Source organism: Ranitomeya variabilis, chromosome 1 (genome assembly GCF_051348905.1).
Source record: "Ranitomeya variabilis isolate aRanVar5 chromosome 1, aRanVar5.hap1, whole genome shotgun sequence".
Taxonomy (NCBI): domain Eukaryota; kingdom Metazoa; phylum Chordata; class Amphibia; order Anura; family Dendrobatidae; genus Ranitomeya; species Ranitomeya variabilis.
Window position 1 is genome coordinate 1,165,063,857 of NC_135232.1, and position 26,103 is coordinate 1,165,089,959.

The 26,103-nt window shown below is 47.1% G+C and overlaps 1 protein-coding gene across 2 annotated transcripts in view; it reads left to right on the forward strand.

Moving 5' to 3' along the window:
- The window catches only part of WDR54 (WD repeat domain 54), a 73,246-nt gene that overhangs the window by 24,350 nt on the left and 22,793 nt on the right, over window positions 1–26,103 (forward strand). For both annotated transcript variants that reach the window (XM_077280450.1, XM_077280451.1), the window contains 2 exons: window positions 908–964; window positions 1,336–1,463. In XM_077280450.1, the coding sequence (XP_077136565.1) occupies window positions 908–964; window positions 1,336–1,463 (185 nt within the window). The remainder of the gene's footprint in view (window positions 1–907; window positions 965–1,335; window positions 1,464–26,103) is intronic.

Consider the following 26,103-nt stretch of genomic DNA (forward strand, 5'->3'; position numbering starts at 1 on the left):
TATCCACTGTAGCTCCAGGATGCAACCTCGTACGGCGACGACGGAATTACCATTAATCTTGTTTTGCGACTAGCATCATATTAAGACCAAACATGACCTGACTAGGCACTGCGAGTAAGCAGTAATTCGTTTCTCGGATACCAAGGGTACAGGAAATTGGAAAACGCACTGGGTGATGGCCCGGCCGATGCACATACCAAATATATAACTTTCATATCTCTGTCAATAATTGGGGTCAAGTTATGCCTTACTATTAAGTTTGTACATGAACAAAAGCGCACATGGATTCAGACAAAGGACTGGTTTTCTGCACACTCCTGCATTGGAGAGGGAGGTGGGAAGAGTCCCACACTGGAGTTTCAGGTCACAGCTGTATTGTCAGCAGAGAGCAAGAGCTGGGAGGAAGGGGGATAGGAAAGCCCGCAGCGTGTGCCTGTGCTCAGCTTTATTAGATGTAGCAGAGCTCAGTGTGTGTGATCCTAGACAATCAAATACCTCATGTTCCTGACACCTTACATGTATGGTGTGAGAGGTGGCTTCAGGATATCCCTTCATGTATGATGTGGAAGCCAGCTATCCTTACATGTATGATGATGTGGGTGTCGGTAGCTTCAGGATGTCCCTACATGTGTGATGTGGAAGTCAGCGGCAGCTATCCTTACATGTATGATGATGTGGGTGTCGGTAGCTTCAGGTTGTCCCTACATGTGTGATGCTGTGGGAGTCAGCGCCAGCTATGCTTACATGTATGATAATGTGGGTGTCGGTAGCTTCAGGCTATCCTAACATGTATGATGAGGTGGATGTCGGTAGCTTCGGGCTACCCTTACATGTATGATGTGGGAAGCAGTGCCGGCTATCCTTACTTCTATGACGTGGTGGTAATTCTCTTTTCCCCCGTGGACAGCTCAGGCCGTGTTTGCTCGTGGCATCGCCCCGGCTGGAGGACGCTACATCTGTGTAGGTGAGATACCCAGCATATATGAGGGGGGAGTACACATCTGCCAGGGACCACCATACATCCTGGCGCTTCTCCGTGGTGCGGTGGTGACTGCCGGCGAGTGTCCCGGGGTGGGCAGTCACTGTTTAGATGTTGTAAGTCCTGCACATGGATCTGGGGGAGGGTATTAACCAGTGGAGCGCCGGATGACTAGCCCTGAGTGGAGGTCCTGCTGTATGGCTCACCGGTGCCTCCACTTCTGTCATGCTGCCGCTTACCCGCAGTCACATTTATGGGATTCTGGGGATGGAGCGAGATCCAAAGACATCTAGACTGAGGCTTCACTCCAGAGACCGTCTTCTGCTCCTCACCCAGGGTTCCTCAACTCTCTGCAGGGACGTCCTCCGGCCTCGTCCTGGTGTTTGACATCCCGGCCAAAGGCACCAACATCACACTGGCAGAGGTTCTGGCCGAGCACAGGGACGCCATCACCGATATCGCCTGTGAGACGTGTGAGGGCAAGGTGAGATTGTTCCACCCAGCCTCCGTACTCGCCTCCGAATTACCCTCCCATACTTACAGGATCCTCCCCTTACTTGCCTCCTACTATACACAGGATCATACCCCTTTATACTGAATCCTCCCCCTATATACTGAATCCTCCCCCTATATACTGAATCCTCCCCCTATATACTGGATCCTCCCCTTACCTGCCTCCTACTATACACAGGATCCTCTCCTATATACAGGATCACACCCCTTTATACCGGATCCTCCCCTATACACTGGATCCTCCCCTTACATGCCTCCTACTATACACAGGATCCTCCTATATACAGGATCATACTCCTTTATACTGGATCCTCCCCTTACATGCCTCCTACTATACACAGGATCCTCCTATATACAGGATCACACCCCTTTATACCGGATCCTCCCCTATATACTGGATCCTCCCCTTACATGCCTCCTACTATGCACAGGATCCTCTCCTATATACAGGATCATCCCCCTATATACTGGATCCTCCCCTTACATGCCTCCTACTATACACAGGATCCTCCTATATACAGGATCACACCCCTTTATACTGGCTCCTCCCCTATATACAGGATCCTTCCCTTACCTGCCTCCTACTAAATACCGGATCCTCTCGCTGTATACAGTGGCGTGTAAAAGTCTGTGCGCCCCTGGTCAAAAAAATTGTTATTGTGAACAGTTAAACAAGTTGAAGATTAAATGATCTCTAAAAAGCATAAAGTTAAAGATGACACCTTTACTTGATCGTATGGCATGCACTTCTTCTTTTTTGAGGTCTCGCCACAGAATTTCAATGATGGTCAGATCAGGGGACTGTGAGGGCGGCGAGGGCCATTGTAAAACCTTCATCTTGCACCTTTTGAGGTCATCTATTATGGATTGTGACATGTGTTTAGTATCATTCACCATTTGTAGCAGCCATCCTCTTCCTCTTTTCACCTTCAGATTTTTTACAGATGGTGTTATGTTTGCATCAAGAATTTGTTGAAATTCCATTGACTCCATTCTTCCCTGTACCAGAGAAATGTTCCCTGTGCCATTGGCTGCAACACAACCCAAAGTCTTATTGATCCACCCTCATGCTTAATGGTTGGCGGGATGTTCTTTTCCTGAAATTCTGAGCCCTTTTTTCTCCACACGTACCTTCGATCATTGTGGCCACAGAGATCTATTTTAACCTCACCGGTCCACAGGACTTGTTTCCAAAATGCATCAGGCTGGTTTAGATGTTCTTTTGCATACTTCTGACTCTGAATTTTATGGTGAGGGCGCAGGAGAGGTTTTCTACTGATGACTCTTCCATGAAGGACATGTTTGATCAGGTGTATCTGAACAGTAGAACAATGTACCACAACTCCAGAGTCTGGTAAATCTTTCTGAAGGTCTTTTGCAGTCAAGTGGGGGTTCTGACTTGGCTCTCTAGGAAACCTACGGGCAGCTCTCATCTTGACCTCCACTGTTCCTGGTACCGGCCATTTATTAATTACATTTCAAACTAAGGAAAGGGCAACTTGAAACACTTTGCTATCTTCTTCAAGCCTTCTGCTGATTTGAGGTCCTTCACCATTTTCAACACTTTGCTATCTTCTTCAAGCCTTCTCCTGATTTGAGGTCCTTCAGCATTTTCAGAGTGCTAGGCAGCAGCTTAGAAGAACCCATGGCTGCTGTTTTTTGGCACAAGGTTAGAGGAGGCTGGATTTTTATAAAGCTGGGAAATTTGCATCACCTGGCCTTTCCTAACAATGATAGTGAACGATCCATAACGTTAACAGACTAAATAACATCTGAAACCTTGGTCAAAGTTATCTGAGTACACAAATCTCCAACGGTACCCAAACTCTTGTCTCAGCCCATTTTCTTTTATCTAATTTTTAAAATGTAAAAGATAAAATATATATTTATCGATCACCCATGACAGGACCATCAGAGAGGGGATCCCTCCCCCTTCAAGGACAAGAAACATGTAGGCTAAAAAGGGCGGCATCTCTCCCTTGCATCAGTTGGTTTCCTGCCCTTGACGGGGAACTTCTTACAGACGGACCTGAAGATCAGAAGATTGATGACAGAAGATATATTCTTTCCCAGGCCTGGCCAGTCAGCTCTGCCAGCAATCCTTTCCCTGCCTCGGCTGGTGTGGGGTGCCTGGAAGTGCCGCAGTGGGTCCATGGGGACTTTCACTCGTGTGAGCGGAAATCCCGGGACGGTGATGGCCTGCTCTGACATGCGTCGGGAGGCTTGATGGATTCACGCCGGCAGATGTGTTCAGAGAGCCGGGGTAGTTTACGTGTGATGCGCGCCTGGAGGCGGGACGGAATGACGCAAGCCTGGGGCGTGCTGCAGTGACATAGCCTGGGGAGCACCGGAAATACGCAGAGCCAGATGACCCGGAACTTCCAGGGGTACCGGAGAGGCCTGGAGGAGCAGGCAATAGCTTAGGTCCCGCATTTAAGTGCAGTAAGACCAATGGGTTAACGCTTCCATGCTCAGTGTCCCTTCCAGGATAATGGAGAAAGTCAGCGAACAGCAGCCTCATGGGAAGCCCCAGAAGCAGGTGGAGTGGTGCCAATCTAGTGACAGTTGTAGCAGCCGCCATGTTGGTGAGAGGGAGTGAGTTCTGCAAAGAGCAGCAGATCCAGTCAGAGGAACTCCAGTAACGCTGACGATTCTCCAGCCCCCTGGGATGGTCTTTCGACTAAGATGTGTCCCCTTCTTAATCTAGTACTATTTGATTCCTTCACAGTGGTAAGAGATCTTTGTAAAAGTTCAATTGGAGTTATGGCTTTTTTCTTGTCATTTATTGCCAGGGAAAGAAGTGTGTGGCAAAGCCTAAGCACAAGGTGTGTTCCCTTTGCAAAATATTATTGCCTGATGCCTACCTAAAAAAGACTTTACCGGTCATGGGTAGAGCAGATGGTAGAAGAAGAGGCCCCTAACTTTGCCACTGATTTAATGTCCGCCATCAGGGCTGAAGTTCAAGAATCCCCAAAATACATCTCTCAAAAAGAGCTTTATAAGGGAAAAAAGGATCAAAAGGCTAGGCTGTTATCACTTGGGTCAGACGTTTCTAGTAAATGAGATAGTGATGACAACTCCTCCAATTCCTACTCGTCAGCCTCTTGCTCAGACAGCAATACAGGGCATCTGTTTTCCTAAAGAGGAGACAGATAAACTATTAAAGGCGGCCAGAGCCATGATGGGGACAGTGGATTCCACATCAGAGAGGTCGATACAGGACATTATGTTTGGAGTCTTCGATCAGAAGAAAGGTAGGACATTTCTATTAAATGAGAAGATCCAGGCCCTAGTCCAGAAGGAGTGGTCAAGACCCAAGAAGAGATGTTCTCTTCCCCCATCATTTAAGAGGAAATATCCTTTTGATGACCCTTTCTCTTCTATCAGGGACCCTAAAACCATCAGTGGCTGCAACGTGTACGGCCGGATCTTTAATGATCTGGGTGGATTGCCTAGAAGCCCAATTAAAGGACAAGTTGTCAATAGTCAATATTTTGCCCATTATCTCAATTATACAAGGTGCAGCAGCATTTTTATCGGATGCTTCGGCTGACTCTGTATGTTTGGCAGCAAGATCAGCAGCCCTTTCGAATGCGTCTGGTAGGGCTTTGTGGTAAAAGGCTGGCCAGAGCAGGGTTGTGTGCCACTCTGTGTGAAGGCGAATACCAGTTTGGCCTCAATCTTCGTCAGAAGACCAACGTGCCCTAGAGGCTGAAATCTCAGATCTGGTTCAGAAGGCCGTCTTTCTAGAAGTTCCCACGTCAGAAAGGGATTTAACTCCTCTATCTTTTTAATTAAATAAAACGGACGGTTCTTTTAGGACAATAATAAATCTAAAAGGCCTAAAAAAATTCCTGAAAATTCAACCATTCAAAATGGAAGCTATAAGGTCAACAATAAAGATGCTCTTCCCAGATTGTTTCATAGGAGTCTAAGATCTGAATGATGCTTACTATCATGTACAACAATAATGGAGGAACTAAGATGGTCTTTAGATGGATATATAATTTCCAAATTGGGGGAGAACCCCAAATAAACCCTCACTAGAAGACCGTACAAAGAAAATACAAAGGGTATAAAGCGTTTTGTCCCTAATCTGTCTCAGAAGTCTGCATTTATTTTATGCATTATTACTGCTAGTTTATATTTATAAAGTGTATAGCACCCGGTATGCTAATATATATTGTCTGAATAGGACCACTGATTTTGTACCAGCCTCCTCCCAACATGTTTCACCGCATTAACGGCGTCATCAGGGGATGGGACATAGGCTACTATCATGTGCCCATACACGTAGAACACCAGAAGTACTTCAGCGTAGCAGTAGCCATTGGGGGTAGTCAAGCACTTTCAGTTCAGAGCCCTTCCATTTGGCCTGGTGATTGCTCCTCGTGTCTTCAAGGTGATTGCAGCAGCGGTGATGGTCCATCTTCGGGAGAAGGACTTGTTGATTGTCCCATATCTGGATGACTTTATGGTGGTGGCTAATTTGGCGAACTTAGGCTTACTGTTGAATCTTAAAAAGTCAAAGTTATAGCCCTGAAAAGTACAAGAATTTCTAGGGCTCCTGTTGGACTAAGAGGTGCAGGAGCATAATCTCCTAGGCGATAGAAAGAAAAGATTGGGAGTCAAAAGCCCTGAAGTTCCATGCAAAGTCCCTCCTAGGCTCTTTGACCTCTTGTATGTCGGCAGTCCTATGGGCCCCATTCTATTCTAGGATCTTGCAATGGGAAGTGTTAGAGAATGAAATCTTCCTCCCTTAAGGGCACTTGGAAGGGAGGATGATGTTATCCCTGAGGACAATGCCATCTCGCCATTGGTGGCTGAATGTATATAACCTGTCCAGGGGGGATTCCCTGGGTAAATAAAGTTATATGGGTGGTCCCCAAGGATGCGAGTCCCAGTCATCTACAGGATATGATGGTCCAGGGGGTCTGGACAGGGAACAAGGTTGCACTTTCATCAAACTCGAAGGAGATATTTGCAGTAGAGCCTCCTTGTATCGCTACAGGGTCATCATGTCAGAATCCTCTCCGACAGTCAGGTGTCAGTGACATACATAAACCATCAGGGAAGAATCTGATCCAGACCCTTGATGGAGGTGACAGATTGCTTATTTAGTGGAGGGTTATCTCCTTTCTTTGACAGCTCTTCACATAACAGGAAAAGAGAACATCACGGCATACTTCCTAATCTGCAATGGGAGTGGGAGTTAAATCGGTCCAACTTCAGCCAAATAGCACAGATGTGGAGCCGTCCAAGCATAGACCTATTTGCCACCAAACTGAACAGAATGGTGAAAGGATTATGTTCCCTGAATCCCAGAGAAGGTCCCCAGGGGGTAGATGCCTTCATCCGTCGGATTTCGACCTGGCATTTCCACCAATAGCCCTAATCCAGTTGGTAGTAAGGAAGATCAGGTAAGACAGGGCAAGGATTGTTTTGATTGCTCCCTTTTGGCCCAGAAGACCATGGTTCTCATGGTAGAGGATAATGTCCATCACCGATCCATGGGTCCTGCCGAAGATTCCGAATCTCTTCTCACAAGGGCTGGTTCACCATCAACAAGCAGCTAACGTTTATTTCACGGTGTGGAATTTCAGAGAGCGCTGTTAAAAGAAAGATAGGTTTTTCTCCTAATCTTATTTCCACCCTACTTCAAAATAAAAAGGCAGCTACAACAAGAATTTATGCTCGAGCTTGGAGAAAGTTTCTAACCTGTTCAGGATCAAAGATAAAGGATGTGGCGCCAGTGGGTCGTATTCTGGAATTCCGGCAAAAAGGTCTCGAACTAGGCCTATCCACCAGTACCCTCAAGGTCCAAGTGTCAGCTCTAGGGGCCTTGTAGAACTGTGATTTAGCAGGAAATTATTGGGTATCTAGGCTCAATAGAGCTTCATCTAGATCCAGGCCCATTTAAAAAAAAAATGATGCCATGGGATTTAATCTAGTCTTAACAGCTATGACAAAGTTACCGTTTTGAGCCCATAGAATCGGGGTCTGTTCAGGTTCAGGCTTTCTCTCAAAACAGCCCTTCAGGTTGCCTTAACATCTGCCCGAAGAGGCAGTGACATTGAGGCCCTTTCCAGAGGTCCACCATTTACTCAGATACTAGAACACATGGTAATTTTGATGCTGGATCCATCCTACCTACCTAAAGTAGCGTCCTGGTTTCATAGGTTACAGGAGATGGTTCTTCCTTCATTTTGCTCTAGTCCAAATAATTAGAAGGAAGAGAAGCTTCATACTCTAGACATTAGTTTATGTCTAGTTATGTACCTGTCTCTCACAGAACCCTGGAGGAAAAAAGAGTTCATTGTGCGTGTCCTTCCAGGGACCTAGGAAGGGACTTAACCCCTTTACCCCCAAGGGTGGTTTGCACGTTAATGACCGGGCCAATTTTTACAATTCTGACCACTGTCCCTTTATGAGGTTATAACTCTGGAACGCTTCAATGGATCCTGATGATTCTGACACTGTTTTCTCGTGACATATTGTACTTCATGTTAGTGGTAAAATTTCTTTGATATAACTTGCGTTTATTTGTGAAAAAAATTGAAATTTGGCGAAAATTTTGCAATTTTCCAAATTTGAATGTTCATGCCCTTAAATCACAGAGATATGTCACACAAAATACTTAATAAGTAACATTTCCCACATGTCTGCTTTACATCAGCACAATTTTGGAACCACAATTTTTTTTTTGTTAGGGAGTTATAAGGGTTAAAAGTTGACCAGCAATTTCTCATTTTTACAACACCATTTTTTTTTAGGGACCACATCACATTTGAAGTCATTTTGAGGGGTCAATATGATAGAAAATACCCAAAAGTGACCCCATTCTAAAAACTTCACCCCTCAAGGTGCACAAAACCACATTCAAGAAGTTTATTAACCCCTTCAGGTGTTTCACAGGAATTTTTGGAATGTTTAAAAAAAATAAACATTTAACTTTTTTTCACAAAAAATTATTTCAGATCCAAATTTTTTTATTTTCCCAAGGGTAACAGAAGACATTGGACCCCAAAAGTTGTTGTGCAATTTATTCTGAGTACGCTGATACCCCATATGTGTGGGAAAACCACTGTTTGGGTGCATGGCAGAGCTCGGAAGGGAAGGAGCGCCATTTGACTTTTCAGTGCAGAATTGGCTGGAATTGAGATCGGACTCCATGTTGCGTTTGCAGAGCCCCTGATGTGCCTAAACAGTGGAAACCCCCACAAGTGACACCATTTTGGAAAGTAGACCCTCCCAGAGAACTTATCTAGATATGTGGTGAGCACACTGAACCCCCAAGTGCTTCACAGAAGTTTATAACGGAGAGGCTTAAACATAAAAAATCATATTTTTTCCACAAAAATGATATTTCGCCCCCAATTTTTTATTTTCCCAAGGGTAAGAGAAGAAATTAGACCCCAAGAGTTATTGTGCAATTTGTCCTGAGTACGCTGATACCCCATATGTGGGGGTAAACCACTGTTTGGGCGCACGGCAGAGCTCAGAAGGGAAGGAGCGCCAGATTTTACTGTTATGGTTTGCAGGTGCCATGACCCATTGGGAGAGCCCCTGAGGGCCAGAACAGCAGAACCCCCATAAGTGACCCCATTTTACGAATTACACCTCTCAATGAATTCGTCTAGGGTTGCAGTCACAGAATTTTATACCATTGGGCAGCCATGCGGAGAGGCTCAGAAGGAACGGAGCGCTATTTGCCTATTCAAGTGAATGGATCTGTGCACATGTCAGTGTGTTTCCACGAACTGTGTGTCTGTGGGCAAAACACGCTGACATGTCTCTTTTTTAATGTCAGTACGGGCCATGATACGTCCAGCACACATGCATACACATAACACACATGGTTGTCATCTGTGTGACACACATCGGCGCTGGGGAAGAAGCGTTACAGTAAGCGCCGGTGCTGAACACGGCTGTCATCATTCTCCTGTGCTCTGCCGGCGGTCTGAATGGTTCTCCCCTGCTTGTGCCGATCGCTGGCAGAGCTGGGGAGAATGATGAGAGCCGGGGAACAGCGCTTACTGTAACGCTTCTTCCCTGGTGCCCGTCCTTGTGGTACTGATGAGGCACACGTGTGCCGCAAGTATTACACACACGGACACTGGCATCTCCGGAACCGAAAATATCAGGACGTGTGAAAGAGGCCTTATAGCGGGTTTTTATGATTGGCAGCTGTCACACGCTAAAAGCCGCTTTTTATTGCAATAAATAGTTTTTTGCTTTGCAAAAAAGAAAAAAAAAAAGGTGCATGAACCGCACATCCCAAAATCATACGTTGATCTAAAGCCGCTAGGCAAAAATTTATATAACTGAGCATGAGACTGTATGAAGCCCACTGCCACGTCACACCTCGTAGTGGGTCCTACCGCCCTAACGGAGCGGAGCCGTGCAGCGACCACCACCACAGCAGCAATGCACCAGCAGGGCGGACGGCCTGTTGCCCCACAGCACCCATGCTGCAAGGCTGAGCCCCCATGACTCCAGACCGCGCCGCCCCACCAGCACAAAGCCACGGCAACAATGGCCGCCACACAGCACCAAAATAAAAGGAGCACTGATACTCACCTTCCTCCAGCTCTTCAGTGACAGCCAAAATGGGCTAGACCCCTGTACAGTCTCCTGCTAATTAAAAGCACCTTTGCCAAATGGGAGGAGTGCTGGTCCAAGAAAAAGACTACAACATGCTTTGCAAAAAATAAAAATAAATAAATAAAAGGAGCATGAACCGCACATTCCAAAATCATACCTTGATCTAAAGCCGCTAGGCAAAAATTGTTTTTTGCATCACCACATTTTGAGAGCTATAATTTTTCCATATTTTGGTCCACAGAGTCATGTGAGGTCTTGTTTTTTGCAGGACGAGTTGACATTTTTATTGGTAACATTTTCGGGCACATGAAATTTTTTGATCGCTTTTTATTCCCATTTTTGGGAGGCAGAATGAACAAAAACCAGCAATTCATGAATTTCTTTTGGGGGAGGCGTTTATGCCGTTCCACGTTTGGTAAAATTGATAAAGCAGATTTATTCTTCGGGTCAGTACGATTACAGCGATATCTCATTTATATCTTTTATGCTTTTATACGATAAAAACTATTTTAGAGAAAAAATAATTATTTTTGCGTCGCTTTATTCTGAGGACTATAATTTTTATTTTTTTTCGCTGATGACGCTGTATGGCGGCTCGTTTTTTGCGGGACAAGATGACGTTTTCAGCGGTACCATGGTTATTTATATCTGTCTTTTTGATCGCATGTTATTCCACTTTTTGTTCGGCAGTATGATGATAAAAAATTGTTTTTTGCCTTAAGTTTTTTTTTTAATGGTCACTAAAGGGGTTAACTAGTGGGACAGTTTTATAGGTCGGGTCGTTACGGACGCGCGATACTAAATATGTGTACTTTTATTGTTTAGATTTTTTTTCATTCAAATATTTATTTATTTAGTGGGGGGCATGGCTATGTAACAGGAGCTAGAGGACGCACCCGGGGAGAGCTCCTGCTATCCTGATTATATCCTGGCACCTAAACCCCTTCCAGTGTGGGTTACTCACAATCTGGAGACCCTCTTGGACCCCGGAGGGTGAGCGGCTGCTGCAGGGAGTGTTCCGGAGCTGGAAGAGGAGCGGTGATCCTGGGAGGCCTGTGGGAGCGGTGAGGCACACACGAGGCGGCGGCCATTTTCCATACGCCCGTGCTCAGGAAATACAGAGCGGCGCCGGCCTCCATTACCGCTGAGACCCTTCTGAGCCTGAGAGGCTTTGCGGAGCGCGGTTGGACCTGGGTGCACCGGAGGTTGGAGGGAGCTAGTCGGTGGTGCCGGCGGGAGGTAGCGGTCACTCCATAAGCGCGCGCCTCATCAGGAAGAGACGCGGCGCTGAACGCCATCCTTACCGCGCTGTCTGGGAGGTGTGCACGTATCCTGATCCACATTGCGGGGACAGTCGGAGTGTGCCCTGAGATATTGGGCCCCGTGCTCCCCCTATTCGGCAGTCACCTATCCCTATCAGTGCTAGAGACTTGGAGGGATTGGCTCCCCTCCTGGCTGCTTTCTCTGCGGGGGCTGCGGGCTCTTCTCTCCTCACCCTGGTGCACAGAGTTTGACCTGGACTGGGCATTGCTGCGTATAGTGAACTCTATTGCTACTATAATTATCCTGCTCATTCTGCGCTGCCTGCTGGGCTCTGTACACGGGATTCGTATTACTCTATCATTTTTTGTGAGTGGAGCTGTCTTTTATTATTCTGGTCATCTGGTTATCCCTCACCTCTGTCAGTCATGCAGCACTCAAAGAGTTCAGGAGCTGCTGACAAACAGAAGAAATTTGCCAGAGAGGACCACTCAGATGGTGGGCGTACACTTAGAAAGGCCGCCTGTCGGACAATGTTGAGGAGGGTGAACAGGAAGAACTGACCCTCAAGCAGGCCTCTGAACAACTAATGCAGGCCATTTCTTTGACCAGATCTTCTCTTACTGAAAAAATAGAGAACGTGCACACTGAGGTTGGCTGCCTGAGACATGATATGCAAACCATGGGTGGACGTATCACAGAGGTGGAGACAAGAGTGTCACAAGTGGAGGACACCATCCCTCCCATGGAGGCTAAACTGACAAAGGTGGCTGGCTCCATAAATGCTTGGAAACAAAAAGCGGATGACCTGGAGAATAGACTACGTCGGAATAATATCCGAATTATTGGTCTGCCGGAACGCTCCGAGGGTCAACGTCCTGAAGAATTTCTGGAGGAATGGCTCAAGACCTCTCTGGGAGGCGAATTTTCCTCAACTTTCTCCTTGGAGAGAGCCCATAGAGTTCCTACAAGACCCCTCCCCCCTGGAGCTCCGCCGAGACCCTTCTTGGCACTTTGTCATGATATGTACTTTTGCCCTGTCCTGTATTTGAATAATATGCCATTTGATGTATGTAACTGTTCTCTGGTTTCTATTAGCTGTAATTTATGTATTTTCTTGTGCTGGGAGTCACCTGTAACAATGTCTCCTTCCCCCAATACTTGCAGCCCTAAGCTTTAGGCTGTGTGCACACGTAGCATATTTTTCGCGGTTTTTCGCTATAAAAACGCTATAAAACCGCGAAAAAAACGCTACCATTAAGCATCCTATGTAATAGAATGCATTCCGCATTTTTTGTGCACATGCTGCATTTTTTTTCCTGAGCGGAATCGCATTCCAGAAAAAAACGCAGCATGTTCATTAAAATTGCGGAATCGCGGCGATTCTGCACCCATAGGAGTGCATTGATCTGCTTACTTCCCGCACGGGGCTGTGCACACCATGCGGGAAGTAAGCAGATCATGTGCGGTTGGTACCCAGGGTGGAGGAGAGGAGACTCTCCTCCACGGACTGGGCACCATATAATTGGTAAAAAAAAAGAATTAAAATAAAAAATAGCGATATACTCACCCTCGATGTCCCCCGCAGTCTTCCGGCCTCTCCGCTGCACCCTGCCGCTTCTGTTCCTATAGCTGCTGGGCGGTGAAGGACCTGCGATGACGTCAGTGTCTTGTGATTGGTCGCGAGACCTCATGTGACCGGTCACGCGACCAATGACGTCATCTCAGGCCCTTCACCGCACAACAGCTATAGGAACGGACGCCGCTGAGGTCTGCAGGTGAGTATAACCATTTTTTTTATTTTTTTAATTATTTTTAAACATTCTATCTTTTACTATAGATGCGGCATAGGCAGCATCTATAGTAAAAAGGTGGTCACACTTGTCAAACGCTATGTTTGACAAGTGTGACCAACCTGTCAGTCAGAAAACTCTAGCATTCTGCAAGCTAATTATGCTTGCAAAACACTAGTTTTCTGCGGGTATATGCATGCTAATTCTGCATGCGATATACCCGCGGCAGGAGGCGCAGAATTGCCACGGAAATTTCCGCGGCAATTCTGCAACGTGTGAACTTAAGGTACCTTCACACGAAACGACTTTGTAACGATATCACTAGCGATCCGTGACGTTGCAGTGTCCTCGCTAGCGATATCGTTTCGTTTGACACGCAGCAGCGATCAGGATCCTGCTGTGATGTCGCTGGTCGCTGAATAAAGTCCAGAACTTTATTTGGTCGTCCGATCGCTGTGTATCGTTGTGTTTGAAAGCAAAAGCAACGATACCAGCGATATTTTACACTGGTAACCAGGGTAAACATCGGGTTGCTAAGCGCAGGGCCGTGCTTAGTAACCCGATATTTACCCTGGTTACCAGCGTAAAAGTAAAAAAAACAAACAGTACATGCTCACCTGCGCGTCCCCCAGCGTCTGCTTCCTGACACTTACTGAGCGCCGGCCCGAAAGTGAAAGCACAGCGGTGACGTCACCGCTCTGCTGTTAGGGCCGGAGCTCAGTCAGTGTCAGGAAGCAGACGCCGGGGGACGCGCAGGTGAGCATGTACTGTTTGTTTTTTTTACTTTTACGCTGGTAACCAGGGTAAACATCGGGTTACTAAAGCGCGGCCCTGCGCTTAGCAACCCGATGTTTACCCTGGTTACCCGGGGACCTCGGCATCGTTGGTCGCTGGAGAGCTGTCTGTGTGACAGCTCTCCAGCGATCAAACAGCGACGCTGCAGCGATCGGCATCGTTGTCGCTATCGCTGCAGCGTCGCTTCGTGTGAAGGTACCTTTAGCCTTAATGTAATTAAGCTTTGTCAACTAGTGAAGGAATGGCCATTCTTCCTCACAGCAGGTGGATAGTCAAATGTACATACTAGCTAGACTAAGAGGAGCCGACCAGCATAGCATCTTCTGGTGGACCTAACCATTGAACAGAAGGTGTGACCCCCTACCCCCCTTCATGGGCGGATCCCAGGAGCTCAGACAATCCATTCTTATTTTTGAGATCAGATGTGAGTTGATTCTAAAAGGAGAAGGAGTGGGGATTCTTAGCTGAGGCAAGACCCCACGTCCATCTGTGACTGCAGAAGCGAACGGGGCGAGACTTGAGCTGAGGACATATCTCGTCATTCGTGGGATTGTTTTGGGATCTGTTGGACTCGTGGAAGGACTATTGTTTCGTTTATCGGGTGCGGGATTACTGGAAAGCACCTCCAGATCTGTTTCTTTACTTGGACTTATTGTGGACTTCTCGTGAACTTGAAGGACATTATGGATATTTGATGTTGTATGCTCCCTGCTTTAATAAATCTCGTTGGATCGTCCCTCGGCCTGTTGTCCCTTCCTGCTCTGCCTTACATCCCGTCACAAACTGGTGGCAGCAGTGGGATCAGAGCAGAAGGAATGGAGGACAACGGCCCAACATCGGGAACCAGCACCGCAGAGTACAAGAACTGGACTGTGGTGAACTTACAAACAAAGGCCCGTGAACTGGGAGTCAGCTACAAGGGGCTCTCCAAGGAGCAGCTAATTGAGGCTTTGGAAGGAGTTCGCCTGCAAGATTAAGCTGAGGAAGGATCCCCACAGCAAACGGAGGAAAGACGGCAGCCGGAGGTAAATACACGAAAAAGTCAGTGGGTTGTGTGGTACGAGGAGGAGTTGGCATTGCTGGGAGAAGAGGCCACCATAGATGATAAGAGAGAGGCCATTCACAGAGCTCAGGAGAGGGAGGCCATTCACAGAGCCGAGGAGAGGGAGAGGGAGGCCATTCACAGAGCCGAGGAGAGGGAGAGGGAGGCCATTCACAGAACCGAGGAGAGGGAGGCCATTCACAGAGCGGAGGACAGAGCTCAGGAGATGGCATTGCTGGAGAGGCAGATCGCTTTGGAAGCAGCTAGAAGCTCCAGACAGACTGTAACCCCAGCACCCACCATGAGGGAACTCCCCAGAGTGTCCCGCAAAGACTTCAAGCCGTTTAATGAGGCTGCAGGCGACATTGAGGGCTTCTTCCAGGACTTTGAGCATCAGTGTCGATTAATGTAAGTCCCGGAAAGGGAGCGAGTTCGACATCTGGTGGGGCTCTTAGAGGGTGGAGCTGCCGCAGCCTATAGAGCTATGGGCCCCCGGGAAAACTGTGAGTATGCGGAGATTAAACTGACTATTCTAGAACATTATGCTGTTACCCCAGACACTTACAGGACTCAGTTCCGTACTTTAGCCTGCGATGAGGAAGTGTCTTTCAAGATGTATGCCCACAGACTCAAACAAATATGTCATCGCTGGCTGGAGGCAGAGGAGGCCTTAACCAGGGAGACCTTCCTCCAGGTTATCCTAAAAGAGCAGTTTTACTTCAAGTGCCCTGCTGAGATCCGGGAATGGGTGCGTGAGAGGAGACCAGTCACTGTGGAGGAAGCTGCAGCTCTAGCTGATGAGGTTCTCACCATCAAGCCTCAGTGGAAAAAACTACTACTCAGTGAGAAAAGAACTACCAGCCCCCCAACGCTGGCGGCCCCTGGTCCTTCGGCCTCCAATATTTACCATCCCACTAGACCACCAACTCATGGTGACCTTCGTGTGACTGTGCCTCGCACTACTCCTGCTCCACCTTTGGGAATACGACGTGGAGGAAGAATCCCAGAGCGCAGATGTTATGGATGTGGGCAGCCTGGGCATCTGCAATTCCAATGTCCAGGTGTTAGGAGGCAGAACAGCTACAGACCGCCTTTGCCTGTTCATTGTCTACAGACCCCCTCACCAGGAGAAGAGCTGGATATAGTCCCTTATGACTTGCCAAGTGACTCTGATACCCTGGTCCCCCTACCAGGAGTCTATGGGGTGCGAGCCCCAGCCACCTGTTCTTCTGAGCTTCAGCACAAACATCTACAGGAGGTCGTGCTGGATGGCCAAAAAGTTGTTGGCTTCCGTGACACTGGGGCTTTCCTCACCATAGCCGATCCCCGAGTAATTCAACCAGAAGCAATTCAAAAGGGACCAGGAATTGCCATTGAATTGGCTGGAGGCACCCAGAGATATATTCCAAGAGCGAGTGTGACCCTGGATTATGGCTTTGGGGCCAAACAATGCATGGTCGGTGTGATGAGCGGCCTCCCTGCAGATGTTCTTCTAGGAAATGATGTGGGAAATCTTCATTGCCACTTTGTCGGTGCGGTAACCAGAAGTCAAGCCAAGAGGGCAGCGGATGTGGACGTGTACAACTCATCCATGGAAATGAGGCCACCAGAACTGCCGTTACAGCCGGTGAGTGATTCTTCTTGTGGGGATAATATGAATGTTACTTGGCATAAAGTTCAGTTTAGACAAGAGGTAGAGACTGACCCCACCCTTGCTAGTTTTAGAGCTCGAGCTGAGATAGGGCATCTAGGGGAGAACGGGGAAAGAATTATCAGAGAAAATGGACTTCTATATCGGGTTACCAATGCCGACTCCCTAGATAAGCCCTGGACTTATAGCAAACAGCTGATTGTTCCTCAGAAGTACAGAATTCCCCTATTACACCTTGCTCATGACATTCCTACGGCTGGCCATCAAGGCAAAACTCGCACGGAGAGACGATTGACTCAAACTTTCTATTGGCCGGGGATTTCCCAAGCCGTAGCGGATTTCTGCCGAACTTGTGACATGTCAGCGTAGAGGGCGACCCGGAGATCACCCAAAGGCACCCCTGCAACCACTCCCTATAATAGAAGAACCTTTTCAAAGAGTAGCTGTCGATATCATTGGACCTCTTGCTAAACCAAGTAAATCTGGAAAGCAGTACATGCTCACTGTCGTGGACTATGCCACCCGATATCCAGAAGCTGTGGCCTTGTCAAGTATTTCTGCAGCCAAGGTGGCCGAGGCCTTGGTTACCATCTTTACCCGAGTAGGATTCCCCAGTGAGATCTTGTCATACCAAGGCTCCCAGTTCATGTCAGAGCTGGTCCAGTGCCTGTGGCGCACTTGTGGAGTACGAGCGATCCGAACGACCCCGTATCATCCCCAAACAAATGGACTTTGTGAACGATTCAATGGCACTCTGAAGAATATGCTAAGGGCCTTCACTGACAGAGATTCAGACTGGGAGAAGTACCTACCCCATCTCTTGTTTGCCTATCGGGAAGTTCCCCAGGAGTCCACTGGGTTTTCCCCCTTTGAACTACACTATGGAAGAAAGGTCCGAGGACCCTTAACCCTGCTCAAGGAATACTGGGAGGGGCAAGTTGAGGATACAGGAGCCCCTGTTGTCCCTTATGTCCTAAAGCTGCGAGAAACCCTGGCTCAACTTGCTAGTTTTGCCCAGAGTCATGTGCGGATGGCTCAAACCAGACAGAAGACATGGTATGACCATAAAGCACGCTATCGGGAGTTTGTAGAAGGACAACAGGTCTTAATGATTGTTCCCCATCGGCAGAATAAACTGCAGACCACATGGGAGGGTCCCTTCCGGGTTCTCAGAAAACTAAATGACACCAATTATCTTCTTGCTTTAGATGATCAGGGGCTAAGACAAAAGACTGTCCATGTGAATATGATTAAGGAGTACCATGACCGGAACATTCCAATGATAGCAAGCTGCCGGCTGGCTTCAGAAGACGGTCAAGAGGATGAGGACTCCCTACCTGATCTCGTGGAAGCAGCGAGAGCCCCATCCACTGTGGAACAGGTTCCACTGGGAGATCACCTGGATTCTTTACAGAAAAAACAGATGCTGGGAGTGCTTCAACAGAGACGGGCTGCTTTCTCATCCCAACCAGGTTGAACCACCATCACCCAACATCATGTAGACACTCAGGGTATCCGTCCCATACAACAGGCTCCTTACCGGGTACCTGAATCAGTTCGACACACCATGCAGCACGAACTGGAGGAGATGTTACAGTTGGGGTAATCCAGGCCTCCCATAGCCCTTGGGCCTCTCCTGTGGTGTTAGTACCCAAGAAGGATGGGAGTACTCGGTTTTGTGTGGACTACCGACGACTAAACGACCATACCGTCAGTGATCCGTACCCAATGCCCCATATTGACGAACTTCTAGACCGCCTGGCTGGGTCCCGATATGTCACTACCTTGGATCTCAGTAAGGGCTACTGGCAAATCCCTCTGACGAAGGAAGGGAGAGAACGGTCCGCTTTTATAACCCCTTTTGGTCTGTATGAATTTCTAAACATGCCCTTTGGAATGAAGAATGCCCCTGCAACCTTCCAAAGAATGGTGGACCAGATCCTCCGGGGATGTGGTGACTTTGCTTGTGCCTACTTGGATGATATCGCCATCTTCAGCCAGACGTGGGAGGAACATCTGAACCAAGTAGCCGTTATTCTTGACCTGCTTCTTGCAGCAGGCCTAACCATTCGACCAGATAAATGCCAATTGGGGATGGGTGAAGTTCAGTACCTAGGGCATAGAGTGGGAGGAGGGAAGCTCCGTCCTGAACCTGCCAAAATCCAAGCTATTAGAGACTGGCCTGTACCCCAAACTAAGAAACAAGTTATGGCTTTTTTGGGCACTGCCAGTTATTACCGAAAATTTGTTTCTCATTTCAGCACGGTGGCCAAGCCTCTTACCGACCTGACCAAGAAAACGATGCCCCGGCTGGTGGTCTGGACTCCAGCCTGTGATGAGGCTTTTAACCGGCTGGAGGATGCTCTGGTCTGCGACCCTGTTCTGGCTGCTCCAGACTACAAGAGGAGATTCATTGTGCAGACTGACGCCTCTGCTTATGGACTGGGAGCTGTACTCAGCCAGGTGAATGCAGCTGGGGATGAGCACCCCATTGCCTACCTCAGCCGGAAATTGCTGGACCGAGAAGTGGCCTATGCAACTGTTGAAAAAGAATGTCTGGCTGTAGTGTGGGCCCTCAGGAAACTAAGACCGTATCTGTATGGACGAGAATTCACTGTGGTTACTGATCACAATCCCCTCATCTGGCTGAACAGAGTCTCTGGGGACAATGGACGCTTACTACGATGGAGCCTGGCTCTGCAGCCCTATAACTTTACCATACAGTATAGAAGAGGCAGCCAACACCAAAATGCAGATGGACTGTCCAGGCAAGAGGAGCCCTGAGTCTGGTCAGCCATGCCTGTGTGTACTTAACCAGCGACCTGCAGAGGTCCCTAGTACGTACACAAATTGGGAGGGGAAGGGATTGTCATGATCTGTACTTTTGCCCTGTCCTGTATTTGAATAATATGCCATTTGATGTATGTAACTGTTCTCTGGTTTCTATTAGCTGTAATTTATGTATTTTCTTGTGCTGGGAGTCACCTGTAACAATGTCTCCTTCCCCCAATACTTGCAGCCCTAAGCTTTAATGTAATTAAGCTTTGTCAACTAGTGAAGGAATAGCCATTCTTCCTCACAGCAGGTGGATAGTCAAATGTACATACTAGCTAGACTAAGCGGAGCCGACCAGCATAGAATCTTCTGGTGGACCTAACCATTGAACAGAAGGTCTGACCCCTACCCCCCTTCATGGGCGGATCCCAGGAGCTCAGACAATCCATTCTTATTTTTGAGATCAGATGTGAGTTGATTCTAAAAGGAGAAGGAGTGGGGATTCTTAGCTGAGGCAAGACCCCACGTCCATCTGTGACTGCGGAAGCGAACGGGGCGAGACTTGAGCTGAGGACATATCTCGTCATTCGTGGGATTGTTTTGGGATCTGTTGGACTCGTGGAAGGACTATTGTTTCGTTTATCGGGTGCGGGATTACTGGAAAGCACCTCCAGATCTGTTTCTTTACTTGGACTTATTGTGGACTTCTCGTGAACTTGAAGGACATTATGGATATTTGATGTTGTATGCTCCCTGCTTTAATAAATCTCGTTGGATCGTCCCTCGGCCTGTTGTCCCTTCCTGCTCTGCCGTACACCCCGTCACACACGTCTTCTCAATTGCAAAGACAGAGACACTATCCTGCACCTGGCAAGGCAGAAGAGCCCTATTAAATTCCACAATGCTACTATTTCAATCTTCCCGGATTTCTCAATGGAACTCCAGAAACAGCGGGCACGGTTTGTGGATATAAAGAAGCAACTCAGAGACCAAAATGTTATATACTCCCATGATTTATCCAGCTCGTCTGCGTGTTGTTCATGATGGCACCTCTATATTTTTTACTGATCCGGAGGACGCGGCTGAGTGGCTGCGAACCCACGGGGTGTCCAACGCAAAGAAATCCTAATGTAGTTGTGCTGATCATTGCATATTGGAGCTCTCTGTGTGGACGTCCCACTTAACAACAATACCGGACGCTGAATCTAGCGAGGGTATCCCCGTTTTTTCTTGTCAATAGGAGCATAGGACTTCACTCCTATACTGTTTGGTTTTTGCTCTGTTTCTGTTTTTATGTTGGTTTTACTTGTTTTGTAGGTAGAAATCGCCGCCAACAGTTCTCCTGCCTTGTATGGGTTGTCCCCGGCCTCGACCCGGTCGCCACTATCTATTATATTTTGAAATGTGGGTATGGAGTCTGAGGTCTGTATGACCTGGAATGTACGGGGTATTAAATCACCTCAGAAAAAGATTAAGGTCTTTTCTCAGATCAAACGTCATCACCCCCATATAGTGGCGCTGGTGGAGACACATTTGACCAGAGATTCGGTCCGCTGTGTGCAGAAACCATGAGTGCAATGGTCCGTCCACGCATTTCACACTAGCTATTCTAGAGGGGTCTCACTGCTCATTCACAGGGACTTCAGATGGGAGGTCAGAGAGGCTAGAAGGGACACCGAAGGTCGTTTTGTCTTTGTACATGCTCTAATTAACTCTCGTGAATATGTTATACTGTGTGTTTACAACCCCCCTCCGGCTAACGTCTCGGTTCTTCGGAGGGCACTGAGTTTTGCTCTAAGCTTCCCGGAAGCTAATGTTATTTGTATGGGGGACTTTAATTTGGTTGTGGATAGTCGCCTAGATAGACTGAGATTGAGTGACGAGACGACTGGGGAGCCTCCATCACAGGCTCCTACCCAACTGGCTTTATTAAATGGAGGGAAGTGGATGGTTGGATCTGTGGAGGGTGCGCCACCCCGGGGTGAAGGGATATACCTGCCATTCATCTACCAGACGCACCCTCTCCCGCATAGATTACATATTTGGTTCCGAGAAGGTGGCAATGTGGGTAGATAGTATTGAACACGGTAATAGGGGAATATCTGACCACAGCCCAATTATCCTTAAACTTAAATTTGGGCACTCCAATAATAGCATACTCTGGAAATTGAATCCGTTTTGGCTTAAATTACTGGATTCTAGTGATAGAACTGTTGATCAGTTGGAATGTTTTCTCTCATCTCACCCGGAGCCCCAAGATACTAATATATTTTGGGATGCCCTTAAGGCATATCTACGGGGATGTCTATCATCCACAATCTCCTATATAAAGAGGGTGACCTCAGGGGAGGATGATGAGGTTGAGCGGAGATTGAGAGATTCGGAATCTGCATATATATCTGACCCTACTAATGGCAATAGACTTGAATGGCTATCTTCTCAGAGGCTATATGTCCAACATACGGACACTAAGTCCAAGCGTAAATTATTCTTTGCGCGCCAATCTTACTTTGAATTGGGCAACCAAGCTAGTAAATTTTTGGCCTTTTTGGTACGCCAACATAATATATCCAATACTATATTGCAGATCCGAACATCTGAAGGACTACTGGTGTCCTCAACCGAGGAGATACTCCACTGTTTTCATGAATATTATAAGTCACTATATTCAGCCAAATGTGATTTTGATGTCCCGGAAAACCTAAATTACCTACCGGACATAGTGTTTCCCACACTCAGGGTACTGTCACACAGTACCATTTTGATCGCTACGACGGCACGATCCGTGACGTCGCAGCGATCGTATGAATATCGCTCCAGCGTCGTAGACTGCGGTCACACGTTGCAATCACGGCGCTGGAGCGATGCCGAAGTCCCCGGTAACCAGGGTAAACATCGGGTAACTAAGCGCAGGGCCGCGCTTAGTAACCCGATGTTTACCGTGGTTACCAGCGTAAAAGTAAAAAAAAACAAACAGTACATACTTACATTCTGGTGTCTGTCCCCGGCGTTCTGCTTCTCTCCACTGTGTAAGCGCCATAGCCGGCAAGCACAGCGGTGACGTCAGACGTCACCGCTGTGCTCGCTTTCCGGCCAGCAGGCGCTCACACAGTGCAGAGAAGCTGAGACGCTGGAGGACAGACACCGGAATGTGAGTATGTACTGTTTGTTTTTTTTACGTTTACGCTGGTAACCACGGTAAACATCGGGTTACTAAGCGCGGCCCTGCGCTTAGTTACCCGATGTTTACCCTGGTTACAAGCGAACACATCGCTGGATCGCTGTCACACACAACGATCCAGCGATGTCAGCGGGTGATCAAGCGACGAAAGAAAGTTCCACACGATCTGCTACGACGTACGATTCTCAGCAGGGTCCCTGATCGCTGCTGCGTGTCAGACACTGCGATATCGTAACGATATCGCTAGAACGTCACGAATCGTAACGTCGTAGCGATCAAAATGGTACTGTGTGACAGTACCCTCAGCCCAGCACAGCGAGCCTATATGGACGCTGAGTTTACCTTGGAAGAGGTTGAATATGCTATTGCAGATATGGCTTCCGGGAAGGCTCCTGGTCCAGACGGGTTTCCCATTGAATTATATAAGAAATATCGGGGTACACTGGCGCCACTTTTGTTGAAAATATTTCGGGGGATGTGGGAGGCAGGCTCTATGCCCGACACCTATTACGAGGCAAACATTATTGTACTTAAAAAAGAGGGGAAGGACCCTTTGGAATGTGGATCTTACCGTCCTATATCTTTGGTAAACGTGGACTATAAAATCTTTACTAAAATTCTAGCTACCAGACTAAACTCAATTATATTAGACCTTATACACCCAGACCAAACAGGTTTCATGCCAGGTAAAAATACCTCTATTAATATTAGGCGAGTTCAATCGGTAGTCCAATACAGTTCATTAGTATCAGATAACTCCTGGGCACTGGCATCGCTGGATGCGGCCAAGGCCTTTGATTCTCTCGAGTGGCCCTTCCTCTCAGCCTGTTTACAAAAATATGGCTTCGGAGACAAATTTTTAAAATGGGTGGGTCTACTGTATATCAAACCTAGAGCCCGTCTAATTGTAAACGGCACAATCTCTACACCCTTTTCACTACACCGAGGAACCCGCCAGGGATGCCCCCTCTCCCCAGCCCTCTTCGCTCTGGCGATAGAGGCATTGGCGATACGTGTGAGGTCCTCTCCAGATATTAAAGGTATAGACATAGCTGGCCGGGTGGATACCATCGGTCTATATACTGATGACATGGTGATCTTTATGGATAAAGTGGAAGAAACTCTGCCGCGGGTGATTTCTACTATAAACGAACTTAGTAGATATTCAGGCCTATACATAAATTGGGATAAGTCCGCTTTGATGCCCCTCTCCCATACTCCAATGCCTCGCCTTGGGACCCTGTCTCCCCTTCCTATTGTAACCAGTTTCAAATACCTAGGCATACATATTTCTCACCTTAGTGGACTCGACTTACAACTTAATATATTCCCCGTGATAGAACTGGTTAAATCTAAATTTGCAGCTTGGTCTAAACTCCCACTTTCGGTAGCTGGTCGCATTAATTTAATTAAAATGATACTACTCCCCAAACTCAGTTACTTCCTTCAGCACAGTGCGGTTCCGATCCCTAAATCCTTTTCTACCACTTTAAATTCTCAGACTACAACCTTCATATGGGGAACTTCCAGACCCAAACTTAAACTGTCCACGCTGCAGAGGCCAAAACAGGGGGTGGGGCAGCGTTGCCGGATTTCTATTTCTATTATCTGGCAGGTCAGGCTAAAGCTCTCGATAAGTGGATGCCCGATAGGTCCCCTCCCAACTCTGAAAGTCACCTTTATCAGGCGGCCCGGATTGACTGTCCACTACACTTTCTGGAAATGGAGAAAACTAATACCCCACGTTTGCTACCTTTGCTTCGTTTGGCGCGTCTGGTCTGGAGGCAAATTAAAAAAATTACTCAGTTTACAGCCATTATAGCGGAGATGCCCCTGTGGAACAACGGATATTTCCCAGCATTATCTAATCACCCGTCCTCTGACTTCTGGGTGGCGCATGGCGTCTCTTCCATAGGTGATGTGTATAGTGGGGGAATTTTTGTATCGTTTGAGCAATTACAAGCTAAGCACAATTTACCGCGGTCCCAATGTTTTAGATACTTACAACTGAGATCCGCTATTCAGTCGTATATGAGACACTCGGGGGCGGGTCGTGCTATTTCTTCTCTGCCCGTGATAGGGATCCTCAAATCCCAGGGCCCTCAGGGTCTTATCTCCTCCCTCTACACTTATCTGCTATCGTCAGGAGCTACATCTACTCTTAAGGTTATTAGGGGACAGTGGGAGGGACTTCTATCCAATATACAGGAGGAGGATTGGGAGGACGTTCTCGAGTCTCCGGTGGGGGTGTCTCCATCAGTTAATAATAGGATGACCCAGTTATATATAACACAGGTCAACAACAAAAAATTTTTTTTTTCTGGTGTCCAAAATATTTTAATGAATTTAGGGTATTTTTGGGGTGCTGATTCTGAATATGTCATCAGTTTTGCCAGATTGGCTCAAGTTTTTGAGATTTTTGGTATCTTATTTATAGCACTTGTTGGTAAATGCGACGCATCATCTCATTAATTTCTTTGGATTAGTACTTGAACTGAGCAGTTCTCAATATAGTTTTGTGTTAATTAGTGTTCTAAAAGTTTGTTCATAGCTTGATTTTTATTGTTATTTCTGTGCAGTGCAAGTGCAAGGATTCAATAAGCATAAGAAACGAAAATGGGAGTAACATGGAATCTGCAAGAAGGCCTGTCCCTCATTGTGAAGATGTGCCTGTACCTGTGTTTACCATAAATAACAGTCATCATGATGATTTTTTGGCTCTCTCCACACCATTGGAACACCAAATTTGAAGCTTTTTCTTTGTCCTTTGCTCCATTTTCGTAATAATTCGATACATGCTTTGCACACTATGTGTGGTGCCCAAAACTTGTCTTGGTCCCCAAGCATAACCCCAAAATAGGCAAAATACACTTTTTTTACGAAGTCTGTTATGTTTCTTCTATGTTTTGGCAGTGTGTATTCACCACAAATGTAACAGAATGAGTCTGGATCGTTAAGACAACTTCTTCTTGATGAGTTCATGCTTTTCACTGGAAAACAGACAACAACATAAAGTTAGTGCAAAAATCAAGCTATGAACAAACTTTTAGAACACTAATTAACACAAAACTATATTGAGAACTGCTCAGTTCAAGTACTAATCCAAAGAAATTAATGAGATGATGCGTCGCATTTACCAACAAGTGCTATAAATAAGATACCAAAAATCTCAAAAACTTGAGCCAATCTGGCAAAACTGATGACATATTCAGAATCAGCACCCCAAGAATACCCTAAATTCGATGAAATATCTTTGGCACCAAAAATGCTGTTGACCAGTGTAATGCATCAAGCTTATTTAACTCCGACACGGCTTTATAAAATGGGTCAATATCAAACGTCAGAGTGTCCGCGATGTCACTCATCGGATGCAGACTTTATCCACATGATATGGAGGTGCCCTATTACTTCTCACTATTGGAGGGAGGTGACGTCCTTACTAACAACGCTGTTATCGCTTCCTGTTCCCCTTGACCCATTAATCTGTATATTTGGAGTGTGGGAGGAGGG